The sequence below is a fragment of the Aphis gossypii genome, chromosome 2 (assembly GCF_020184175.1).
Source record: "Aphis gossypii isolate Hap1 chromosome 2, ASM2018417v2, whole genome shotgun sequence".
Taxonomy (NCBI): domain Eukaryota; kingdom Metazoa; phylum Arthropoda; class Insecta; order Hemiptera; family Aphididae; genus Aphis; species Aphis gossypii.
The window spans coordinates 26,611,410-26,624,077 of record NC_065531.1 but is presented as its reverse complement, the minus strand read 5'-3'; the positions used below and the strand labels follow the sequence as shown (position 1 = coordinate 26,624,077).

General features: G+C 28.3%; 1 protein-coding gene across 3 annotated transcripts; it reads right to left on the bottom strand.

Annotated features, from left to right (window-relative positions):
• Positions 1-718: 718 nt before the first annotated feature.
• On the bottom strand, positions 719-12,445 carry LOC114131463 (fragile X messenger ribonucleoprotein 1 homolog). Of its 3 annotated transcripts, none has more exons than XM_027996685.2 (11): positions 11,518-12,443; positions 10,269-10,321; positions 8,445-8,765; positions 7,976-8,363; positions 7,785-7,922; positions 7,169-7,312; positions 6,982-7,106; positions 5,367-5,491; positions 5,046-5,297; positions 3,459-3,542; positions 719-2,685 (listed from the first exon to the last, which is right to left on the bottom strand). In XM_027996685.2, the coding sequence occupies exons 1-11, from the start codon at positions 11,566-11,568 to the stop codon at positions 2,435-2,437; spliced, it is 1,932 nt and encodes a 643-aa protein (XP_027852486.1). In that variant the 5' UTR covers positions 11,569-12,443; the 3' UTR covers positions 719-2,434. The 3 variants fall into 3 exon arrangements, with proteins under 3 accessions (XP_027852486.1, XP_027852485.1, XP_027852487.1); XM_027996684.2 differs by having other exon boundaries at positions 3,402-3,542; positions 11,518-12,441; XM_027996686.2 differs by lacking the exon at positions 3,459-3,542 and having other exon boundaries at positions 11,518-12,445.
• Positions 12,446-12,668: the final 223 nt, after the last annotated feature.

Sequence of the window (12,668 nt, the reverse complement as noted above, 5' to 3'; positions counted from 1 at the left end):
GTGTTGGCCAAGTCAAAGTATTTGAAAATTATAAGATTACCTACATATAGCACAATATTTTTTTATTAGCATTTTTTTCATCACCCAATTTAAAACATATATTATATAATAATCTAGGCTGACAAATCATCTTCTTTCAGAGATAATAATATAGAAATAATAATTATTATTTATTATTATTTTTCTTTTTTGTGTACAATGATATTATTTGATTCAAATTTAATACATCCATTATAGTGACCTACTATACAGCGGAGCGTTACTCACTTGACCACTCTTTATTTAATTGAAAGTTATATTTATTTTAATTATAACTTTTATTTATTATAGGTAGTAGGTTCACTATTATTTATTGTACCATTAATAATACGATGATCAGCATTGAAAAATATACTTACATGAAATATTTGGAATTGTACATAATTTAAATTACTTCCACAAAAAATGTAGGTTTTTAAAATATGTAAGGGATATAGACCTCATAGTAATTAACGGCAAAGTACGTCTAAAAAGTAAATGATTTTATTAGCTGATACAGTTTTAATTCTTGAGCATCTCTTGTAAAGGACGAGTCAGTTATATTTTTTGTACCAAACCCAAAACAAACACATTCAAAATTATGCAAGGTTAATCATTGTTTCCAATAATCTACATCAGATGAATCTAATATTATAGTACCAACAAAAAGGGATAATAACAAAAACAACAAAATATCATATAAATTATTTCAAAAATGTACAATTTATTTATTATGCAAAAAAAAAAAATTATAATAATGTATTTCAGTAGATTATACTATATAACTAATAGTATATTAAGAGGATGTATTACCTTTAGTATCTTATATAATTTATGTATATAATATATAGTATACATGTATAATATATTAATACATTTATAAACATATATATAAGAGATAGGCATGTATAATTTATAATGATCGTAATATAATATATATATATATTACATAAAATAGTATATAATATATATGTATACATCAATGAAAAAGTCACAATATATAATAATGCTGGACAATTGCAGCAGAATCCACTAAATAAGGTGCCAAAATTACTCGAATCATTCACTTAGTGAGACATAATAATTAGACATTTAAGACATAATGAGTGATCTTCTACTCGCAGATAAGTTTTACTTATTAAATAAGACACGATCAAATTGTCGTCCTTCCGTTACGACTTTGACAACATTTAGTACAGATATGACATTAATCGTGTACTATGATTGAATAAATTGTAGCCTAATGACCAATTTTATTTTATTTGGACTGCACACCCTATTAATTCATACATTAAGAAAAATGTTATCAACATAATTATTAATTAAATCATTATAGAACTACTAATATTAGTTTTAAAAAATAATAAATAAATAAGTACCTATAATAATAAACAAAACCAATTATGTTGGAATTGTTTAATAGTGTACGCAAAAAAAATAAATGCATATTTGCATAATACACGTGAAAAAAAACTATTTATTTGAAGATCATTATTTGGATGTTTTTGTAAGTTTACTTTTAACATTTTATAATTAATTATTACTTTTTTTTTGTTGTTAACGTACACGATTTAACATTGTGACTGAATTACTGCCATGTAACAAATCTAATTCACTATATTTTTGTTTTAAGTATAAATAAATTCATTATAGTAATTATTATTATTGTTGAATTTATTATATTATATTATATTTATCAATAAATATGTTTATATTGATTTAATTTCAAAATAATATTATATTTTTTAAATTATTAAAGATTTTTTTTTTATATAAAATGTCTACGAATATCAAGGATATAGTAATGAATATATTTTTTAAAAATTGATTTGTGGAATTTTATTTGAAATTAAAAAATTTCAAATAAACTCATAAAGAACACACTGTTAATATAAAAAAATTATATATAATAAATAATGTTTTTTTTTCAATTTTAATTTGTTAGAAATAATCTGTTAAGCCCCGTTTACTCGCCGACAAACATGATAAATAGATATTTAAATTTTTACTAACACTTAATAAATCTCAATATTAAGGTCTTCTAGGGAAAAAACCTAATTTGTTGTTATAATTATATATATGTATTTTATATTTTGTGTCATGCATTAAGAAAGCCGATTTCAAATATATCTTTTTTTGTATTTAACATGACTATTTATACATTGAGAAAATAAAAAATATAAATATCTATAAGTGCAGAAAAGAATTCTAATACAATTACATTAATTCCCACACATTTTTAAGATGCTATCTTTTTGTTGTTAATTATTATTGTTTTTTTTTTTTTTAAATATTTAAAATAAAATATTTGTGGTTTGAAATCTTAACACCACGAAAATGTTATTTTTTTTTAATTTAGAAACAGAAAATTAACCTGTTCCTTTTAGATGTTATAGTAGTAGGTTTTAAGACTTTTTTAAGCAGAATCAGCATCAGGGGCAGAAGACGAGCCATTTACCATGACTTGCTGTCCATTAGCTGCTGATGTTGCAGTGCTGTTAGACTTGTTCTTTGTAGGAGACTTGTTCTGTTGACCTTTGGACTTTTGAGATTTGGCTGGTTTAGAGTTTCCGTTGTTAGCATTACCATTGTTGGTATTTCCATTGTTGGCGGTTTGAGACGTGGCGACAGTTTCACTTTTTATGTCATTACTGAAGTCATACACCCCTAAATAATCAAATCATCATTAGCTCGGAAATATATTTATGATCCACTATGACTATACTAAATTTAGAATAAGAGTATGCCAGAGGAAAAATCTGTTGAGTTTACCCATCATCAATTCACATACACAGAGAATTTAAATCACGTGGAAGTGGCTCAAGGGCACAAAATTGTTTGGGTCCTTATTAAGTGAACACAAAAAAGCTATACTCTTATTCTATACAGAGTATAGTTTAAAATAACTGCAGTAGTTAATTAAGCCATGTGTATAATATGTATTAAATGTTAGAGTAATTTAATTTCTAAAAAGGCAGATAGATAATACACATATCTAAAAACAAGCAAATAAATTTTACTATTCTACGAGACTACATATGCTTTTGTTTCTAAGTTTGGTTATCTAAGTAATATTGTAAAAATAATAAATACAATTTAGACTCAATGTCAATATACGAATGAAAATCATGCAAACAATATAGGTACATTGTTAACAACGTAATCACTATATTGGGTAAAAAACAAACATACAGTTGCTAAACAAACATTGATACATAGCTAATCTACAAAATAATGACAAATTTAACACTATACTCCTGCATCATAATCATTGGGTCTTCCCATAAAAAAACACTGTTTTTTTTTTTTTTAAATCCTTGCAACACAAACTTCTATCCGTGCTTTTATTATTTACAAGCTTTTTTTTAGTATGCGTTACTTACAGTTATTAGCATTGTCACTATTACTACCAATGGGATTAGAATTGATTGATGGTTCACCTTGAGCAGCAGCTATGGCGCGATTTCTTCGTTTTTGACTGCTTTTGGACTTCGGTACTTGCGCGTCCACACTAGATACAGACTCTAGCGCAAAATAAAATAAAATAGTAGAAAAAAAAAATAATAATAATGAACAAAAATATTAATTCAAAACCCGTTTCAATAAAAAAAAATATTATTCACTTTATAGTTTATATTAAGGACCCTACCCAATACTCAGTATAACTTACTGATGTAAGTATAATATTGTCATATGTAGTTTAAGTTAAATATAAAAACCAGTGTTAGCCTTAGAAATAACATTAACACAAAAATCAGTCTACTTCTTAAAAATTAATCATATTAATAACCAATTTATAGCCAATTACTAACTACTAAGTACCCTTTTATAGTCTATGGATTACAGAATTGTGGAATTAATACCCTAACCCAATGATTCTCAAACTTTTTTTTACAAGGATGTCAAAAAAAATTCAAGGAGCCCCAAAAACTTGAAATACCAATTTTACAACTCAAAACAATTATAGAACAATAAATTGCTAATAAACAAACTTTATACAATATAAATGTAACCTGTAACGAATTAACGAATAATAATAAATGTATTTAATTCAGATGTGCCCGCGGAGTCCCTAGATTAGTCTCAAGGAGCCCTAGGGCGTCACGAAGCAGTTTGAGAACCACTACCCTAACCTAACCTGTGGAATAGTATATAAAATGTAAAGCAAAAATAGCACTATGCAATCAATTAATAATGATTGACAACTTTGAGACATTCTTTAAAATAAATTGAAATTCTATAAGTATTTATACTTTATACATATGATATATGAAAACAAGTGTCGGAAAATGTTAAAACATTATGAAAATTTTAATAATTACTTTATTCTGTTTTTTCGCTTAGCCTGTAGGTCTATCAACTGTATGTTTATATCTCTAAATTCTTAAAATACTTTAAAAAAAAGTAAGTAATATTTATCATATAATTTTGATTAACCATAATATAAACGTGTAGTGACCACTGAAGTTAATATTTATATACATATATATATTTATGGTGTTATCTTTATTACTTGTAAGTTATAATAAATGTCTAAGATCGTTATTTGCAGTAGAATTCAAATTTAGTTAAGTGTTGTTTCAATTACAAATCTTGAATTAATTATGAACTTGAGATGTAAATTTGATTTATCTAATTCTAGTTATTAAAACCATGTATTTATACTTTTAAGTTTACAATTTAAATCATTTCAAAGCTTTAAATCTAATAAAAAACTTATAGTTATTTGAAAATTATGAACAAATTGTTTAAAAAAAATTGTGTTGCACTGGATTTATACCTAGTTAACATATTTTTTGTAGGGACGTGTATTAATAAAATATTGTCAATAAGTGCAAAATAATAAAATTAAAGCAATCTAAATCTACCTTTCTTCCAAAGCCTTATTCTAATAGTTATACTCATTATCATTATTATTTGTTGAATTGATCAAGCAACACTTTAAAAACATCATTCAAAAACAAAAATAAAAAAAAACAAACTAACAAACAAAAGCACAAGAATTGATTAACAGTTTAATTTTTTACCTCTATCACCACTGTCTTGAGCATTATCAAGAATGGTTTGCTCATCATCAGCTGTTCTTCGTCTATCATCCATTCGCCTATTTCCACCGCCCCTGGAACCTCTGGGAGCTGAATTACTACTACCACCACGACGTTCTCTGGACAAGTTATTTCCTTGACTAACTGTTCGATTGTACTGGTATTGATTAGAACGTTGAGGAGGTGGTGGAAGTCTATCGTCAACTCCATCTGGATGTTGATTTCTACTACCACCTAAAAAAAAAATTCATATTTATAAATAAAAATTGTATTTTTAAGTTTACAAAAGAAAAAAAAACATACTATTGGCATAAAAATCATGTCTTGAACCTCGACCCCGGCCTGAGGTACCTCTGGGTCTGCTATTTCCTCTTCCAACAGAGTTACCCAAGCCATTATTCATATTTTCGCTGTCAGCATTAAAATTACTATACAAATAAAGAATAATAATAAAACAAATATTAAATAATTTTAGTTAAATATTTAAACAAACAAAAAATTTCAGTTTTGTAACAATTGCTGGCAATGTTCTATATTTATTATTCATATTTATTAAATCTATAAAAATCACAATTAATACAGCAAATGCAGTTATTAAATTTACTATAATATGATAAAAATCTATTTATGTTAATCAAAACAAAATAGTTCAATGAACTTTTTGTTTTTATTTAAACTTGGTAATACAATTAGTTTTGAAAATTATATAAGTTAAAATGAACTTCAATTTAAACATGTAAAGGGATTGGTTATGAAAAAATAATATGGTTAGGTCATTAGCTTTTTTATCAAAACTAAAATTCTAATACTTTGTATTTATTTAGTCAAATCACAATAGGCTAAAAAGTGGTTTCAACAGGAACAAAAATGCTGATATTTGAAGAAATAAGTGATTTAATAATATTTATTATCCAACTCATAATTGGGAACCTAAGCTGAAATATACTTGATAGAAATTATAAAATAATAACTTATTTGAAAATTATATAAACTTTTGTTTCTACCTAATATAATAACTTACATATAAAATATACACTGTAAGTGTTTTGTCAATTGGTTCTCCTTAGAGAGCTTATATAATAAGAGAGTGGCTAACTGGTGTGATAGTAGCCATTTTTCGTCCAAACATTACTAGTATTTATACGTCTATAATAGGTTATCAATAGTCGATTTGAACATAGACATAATAGAATTCTATTATGTCTATATGATTTGAACCACAGATTTGAACATTTTGAACGAAAAATGGCGCCAACCTATAAAAAACGTTCAGCTGGTTGACTACTTTCTTATTATCTAGGCTCTCTTGTTCTCCTTATAAACAATTTGCATATATTTTTTTACCGTAGAAAACTTAACATTTGAATATGTAATCCTTACTTAATCAATAACGTTTAAATTGTACATTTGCTAGAAAATATTATATTTAATTAATGTTAATTTGAAAGAGTTCATACATTTAATTATAAAAATATTAGCTCCTGATTAATTCATATTTATTATATTTATATTGAGTGCAAAATACATTTTAACTATTTAGAAGGTTTTAGAATGACCAATTTTAAATTTTTATATGAATAATTTAAGCTATTAAAAAAATCTTTTGACAAATTTAATTTTATCTTAAATAACTTGAGCAAACAAATATACTTATAAAGGAATTAATGTAACATTACAATTAGTATGTAGACTCATACAAGAGTTTGGATGTTTCAAAGTAAAAATTAGATGGCCGATTAAAAAGCTAGCAACATAGAAAAACTGTACATGGACGTTAGGGTGTGGAATGAAATTCTTTTGTTCCTACTCACTCCGAAACGTACATACTAAATATAAAGAAATAGTAAGTTATAATTAAGAAGGCGCTTTAAATAAACTTTGAAAAAAAACACCTTCTACAACAATATAAATTATTTACCGGTCATTTCTCCTTTGCATCGTATAATTGGGAATTGAGGTATGAGGGTAAGCTGGTCCAGTACTGTGAATACTACGCAACTCTTGTTCCATTCCCATTTTTTCTTGCCTAATTTGTTCAAGTTCCTAAATATTAACATTTTTATTTAGTTAAAAAATATTCATGCGTAAAAAGATTAAATAAGTACTTTAAGGTGTTCTAAATGATATTCTAGTAGAACTTTAGCATTAGAAATGCTTTCTACTGTGCCAACAAACACAAAAGGAACTTGACCCTCTTCACGAGGAATGGTAGGTTGTGGCTCATTATCACCTTCAATTTTTACTCTGATCTACAACAAAAAAAAAAAAAAAAATTAGATACATAAATATATATAACTAAGCTAATACTAATTAAAAATGATATATATATATTGTTTAAAAATGTCTTAATTACCATAACTGGTTACAATAAATAACTAAACTTACTAGTGTAGTAATACACTAACCGATAATAAAACCATACATTATCTTATACTCTAACATACAGGGTTTTTTTTTTTTATTACACCCTTCTGATTTCAACGATAAGGAAAATAATGAATACTAAAATTAAAATCATAATATTTTTTAGAAATAAGTTATGTTTTGTGTACAGTTGTCTATAATGCTTAGTGTTACCCTCGGTGTTTCCACTATCTTAAGTCAAATTTATGTATAAGGAAAAATTATACCCAAGTTAACAAAAAAATGAAAATCAATAAGTTTTGGAGCTTATAAATTAACAATACTAACAATAATATAAAGATAAATAAAATAACTCACCACTCCGCTCTTGTCAACAATATCTTGGATGTTTCGACCATTTTTACCAATTACTTTCCCTATAAAATCTCTTGGAACTTGAAGAAACTCTTCCCTATACTCTAAAATGCCTCGAGCTTTCATGACTGCGTCTTTATTCTAAAAGCAATATTATTAAATATTTTTACTAAAATACAATAAAACTAACTTACTTCTCCGTAGATTTTAAAAACGCCAGTATGTTCATCTAATTCAATATTTGTAATACCGTCAACCCTGCGAGCTTGTTGGATGTTAGTGCCATGAGCACCAATAGCTAAACCCATAAGATCATCACGGACATTAAATTCATCAGTGTATGATGATGATGTAATCTGTAGCTTGGAACTTTCCAGTTGCCTGGCTAACTCTTCAGTCTTCTTAAGCAACATAACCTTTTGATTCAGGTTTCTGAAGTGCATGTCAGCTAACATCAATGCCCTTTTACTGGTCAACGGTGATCGAGATATAACACTCAACACTGATTGATCAGGATTATATAACACTAGAGATGCTCCAATTGCTTTCTGCAGATCTTTATGGATACCATCAATTTTAGCACTAAAAGATGTAATATGGTTATTATTTAAAATATTTTTATAATATTGTTAAATTCTGACTATTAAAACTGATAATACATACGACTCTCTAACATCTTCTGGTACATCGATATCAAACTTATAAAATGTATCTCCATTAATGTGAGCATTATTGTTACTGCATCTGACTCGATCAGGAGAGACTATTTCTGTGACTGATGAGTTGAAATATTGGACAACAAACTGAGATGGTGGGTTACCACTGATAATTTTTATAACAGCTTTTATCCATCCAAAACTAGGATGAGGTTCCCTGACTGCTTTTACTTCTATTTCTTGATTATCACTAAATTCTGTATTACATTGTTCATCTGATAAGGGAAGACGAACATTGTCACAGTTGAATTTAGTTTCAGGATACCAACTGAAAATAATTTAAAATGTATTAATTTTTAACTTAATACTTAAAATAGGAATTTCTATAAAATAAAGAATTTTTATTAAAAAACTGAATATTAGTTTATTTTTTACTGCCTCATTATGTACCTAATCATCTATAGAAGGCATATAATGTTAACTGAAGTTTAATATATTCAATTATTCTTGATATTAATCACAGAATTTATTTATAACTTATATTACATTAGAAAAATAAATGCAATATTTATTTATTTATAAATGATAACCACCATCAATTTAATTGAATAATTAAGAAGCAATTAACAAGTGTTAAATTTTAAAAAATTACCTATCAAAATTTAGAACAAAATTATTCAGTAACTGTATAGAACATTTTTTAGTTAACATAACGTATTAGATTTAAATATGAATGGATTATAAAAATATAAACCATAACATATTTAGTAAACCTTTGACTACTGATGTTCTTAAAATATGACAACCCATAATGTCTTCTTTTTTATTCATAGTATTTCGAGTAGTATTTAGAATAGAAATCTCTAATTAAAATAAAGTAGTTTCAAAAAAACTGCATTTTTATATAGTGGTCATAATTTTAAAGCGGTATTCAAAAGTTAAGTATTGAAATTAGTTTAATATAACATTTTTAACTAATGAAAAATTTTTTTGAAATAAGACTAAGAGACACTTAAACTAATTATTTACATTTTAATTAATTAATTGGTTATTAACTACTAGACTAAACCTACTAAAATTATATTTGTGTTTATATAGCTTATGATTCAGTTATAGCTGAACTATTGAACATTAAATGATAACACAAATAAATTTAATGAAATTAATACAGAGTTGCATGAACATTTAACATTTGATGAATCAATAATTCCCCAACACAAGATAAATCTTTTAAATGTCATTAAACTAAATCATTTTTTATGTAACTCTCGTTAAAAAATCTAAAAACCAAAGATAAATTAATGTTTTACTGTTATAACATTTTCTCAAAGGTTAAAACCCATTATTAACTAAAATTAGGGATATTTCTTAACAATACCTACTATTATACTTAATTATCGGAAGGAAAAGAATACAAAAGTATAAACATACTTATCTAGAGTTAATACTAAATTACAAATAAACAATAATTTCATAAATTATTATATATGGATATTTTAATGATATTACCTATAACAATTTTTAAAAATATCAACCATATAATTCAGCAGGACAAAATAAGAATTTTGTAGTAGCAATAGTCAAATAGGATAATTCTAATATAAGTAATAGAATAATTTATTATAAAACCTAACTTTGAACAGAACGTGATTGTTTTTTTACTAAAATTTTGTTTTTTAAGTGTATTTAAGTATTTATGGTAAAAAAAAAGAAACGGATACATATAGTACAATCCAGTAAATACAAACACAAAGAAACTAACTTGTAATTTTGATTAATATGTTTAAATTAAGTATGAAGTATTTAAAATAGATATAATAATAATACTCACTCATTAGGAAAAGAAACTAGAACTTCACTTTCCATTACACCTGTGACAAAACCCTAAAATATATAAATAACATTAATTCTACATATTTATTAACAATTTCATAAATTAAGAATAGTCTTAAACCTAACATAATATAGGCAATGTATGGTTATACAAAAATAATTTTATAACATACCTAAAGGTAAAAAACTCATTTATGAAATTTATTAACTAAATTCTATAGGTACAAGGAATATTATTAAATATATTACTATAAAAAAATATTACAGCAGTTTAAAGTACATAGTTTATTATTTACTTGTCCAATAAACTTAACAAGTATACACAAAATTGTAAGAATCTACAAATGTTAAACCGCTTTCAAAACATGTTAGGTGAAGTATAATAATATATCACTTTAGATCATCATGACATGTGTACAGCAAAAATGATTAGCATATACTATTCTTAAGAAATTCTTACCATGCTTGTAACAAGACATTTTGATCAGAAAGTATATTATGTGGTAAAGCATATTACAAGTAGGTATTTACATTGATTTTTATCCATTATTTCAGGGCAATAAAAACATTTAATAGCAAATTTTGAAAAATAATTTTTATCTGAACTCGGTTACATCATGACCACTTAAACTTTAAAGATATATTATAGCTTGTAGGTATTCAATTAGGTAGATTATACGCATGATGGAGCTAAATTAACTGATTTATTTGAATACTTAACAATGTAACACAGCTAATACATTATTTTCATGAGATTGATTGGTAATTCAAAAAGGGTTATCTCAGAACTTGAGAATGGCACTAAATTGTCGGTATATAACAACAAAGCTGTGAGAACACAACACGCTGTAGTAGAACAGAATGAAGTCAACCAGTTATTACATCTTTCGGCAAGCTGGCGATACATAATTGATCGGTGAACGACCAAACAAATCACAGGGGTAGGTTGTAAAGTGGTTATAATGGGAGGGGGTGAGGGGGCGACAAAAATTTTCAAAAATTAAAAAATACCGAAATAACCTCAAACACAGAGTAGAGCCTTCGGATTTCGAAAAGTGGACGAAAAGACTCGTCCCAAACGAGTCGGTGGAGGTAACGGGCGTGTTTCGTCCATAGGAGACTCGGTCGCACGCCGCCGACTCGACGGGGAAAACCGGTGGCGTCAGCGACCATAACCTAATAAAATCGCACACGGGCGCGACGGCAGACGGTACGGCGACAGCCGCCCCTTGGTCTGTTAAACTCACCTCATAATAGGCGCCGTTCTCGAAGAGCACCTCGACCTTAAGATCGTCCATTGCTGTGCACGATGTGTGTGCGGGTGTGTGACGGTGTTGTTGATGACTCGTCGTCGCGTGTCTGGGCGGTGAGCGGTTTATGGCAGCGGCGGCGGCGATGTCGGAGCGTCGATGAGGCGTTCTCGGCGTGCCGTTGGTGGCGGTTTCGGCGGTGCGCGTATACGGCGAGTGACGACAAACGACGTGACCACGACTACGAAACGTACGTGCGGTAAGGCGGCGCCCGTGCGTGCGTGCGATACGGATCGGCGGCGTCGCGGCGTACAGTAGTAATAATAATAATATTATTAAAATAATAAAAAAAAAAAAATAATAAATAACAATTTATCGACACAAATGGGTATTAAATTAATAATATAATTAACCGAAAACGCGTATACGGTCCGTGCGTGCGTGTGTATAATAACGATACGCGGGGATTTTCGGCGTTTTTCACACTGTACAATATTATTATCCGCTGCTCTTCGTACGGTCGGCGAGTGAGTGGCGCGTGCGTCCGTGCGTGCGTGCGTTTGCGACGAGTGTTATCGGGGACGCGCACGCAACAACGGCAGTGGCGGTGCCAGTGACTGAGAATGGGGGGAAAAAAAAAAAATTAAGGAAATTTGCTGCTCTTCTAGACGTCTTCTGCAGAGTGCCGACTGCAGCTCGTCGAGCGCATAGATAAAAGATAAGTCGAGCGGTTGTCGCGTAACGTGTTGCGATTTTGCGTTGCTGCTCTTCGCTCGCTAATCGTTATTACTCTATTCTTATTAGCGACCACCGGTGACCGATCTATTTACGCAGACACTGATGACAATAAGGAAGCCAATGGGCAGTTGTGTTCTCCGCGGTTCGTATCAGTGGGGAAAACACACAGGGACAGCCAATCTATAGAATACTGAATATTACTGTGTTTATCACCGTGACGAAAATATTGTTTATTTATATTACTCATGTTTTTATATTGTATACTCTGTAAAGTGGCCAACGTGCGTGGTTTGTGTCGAGTGTGATGCCGATGCGATGTAAAATATCAAATTAGCAATAAACGGTACACGACTGTTCAAATGTTCAATGTTGGGAAAACGATTTTGTTCACGTATAATCAGTGTTTGTCG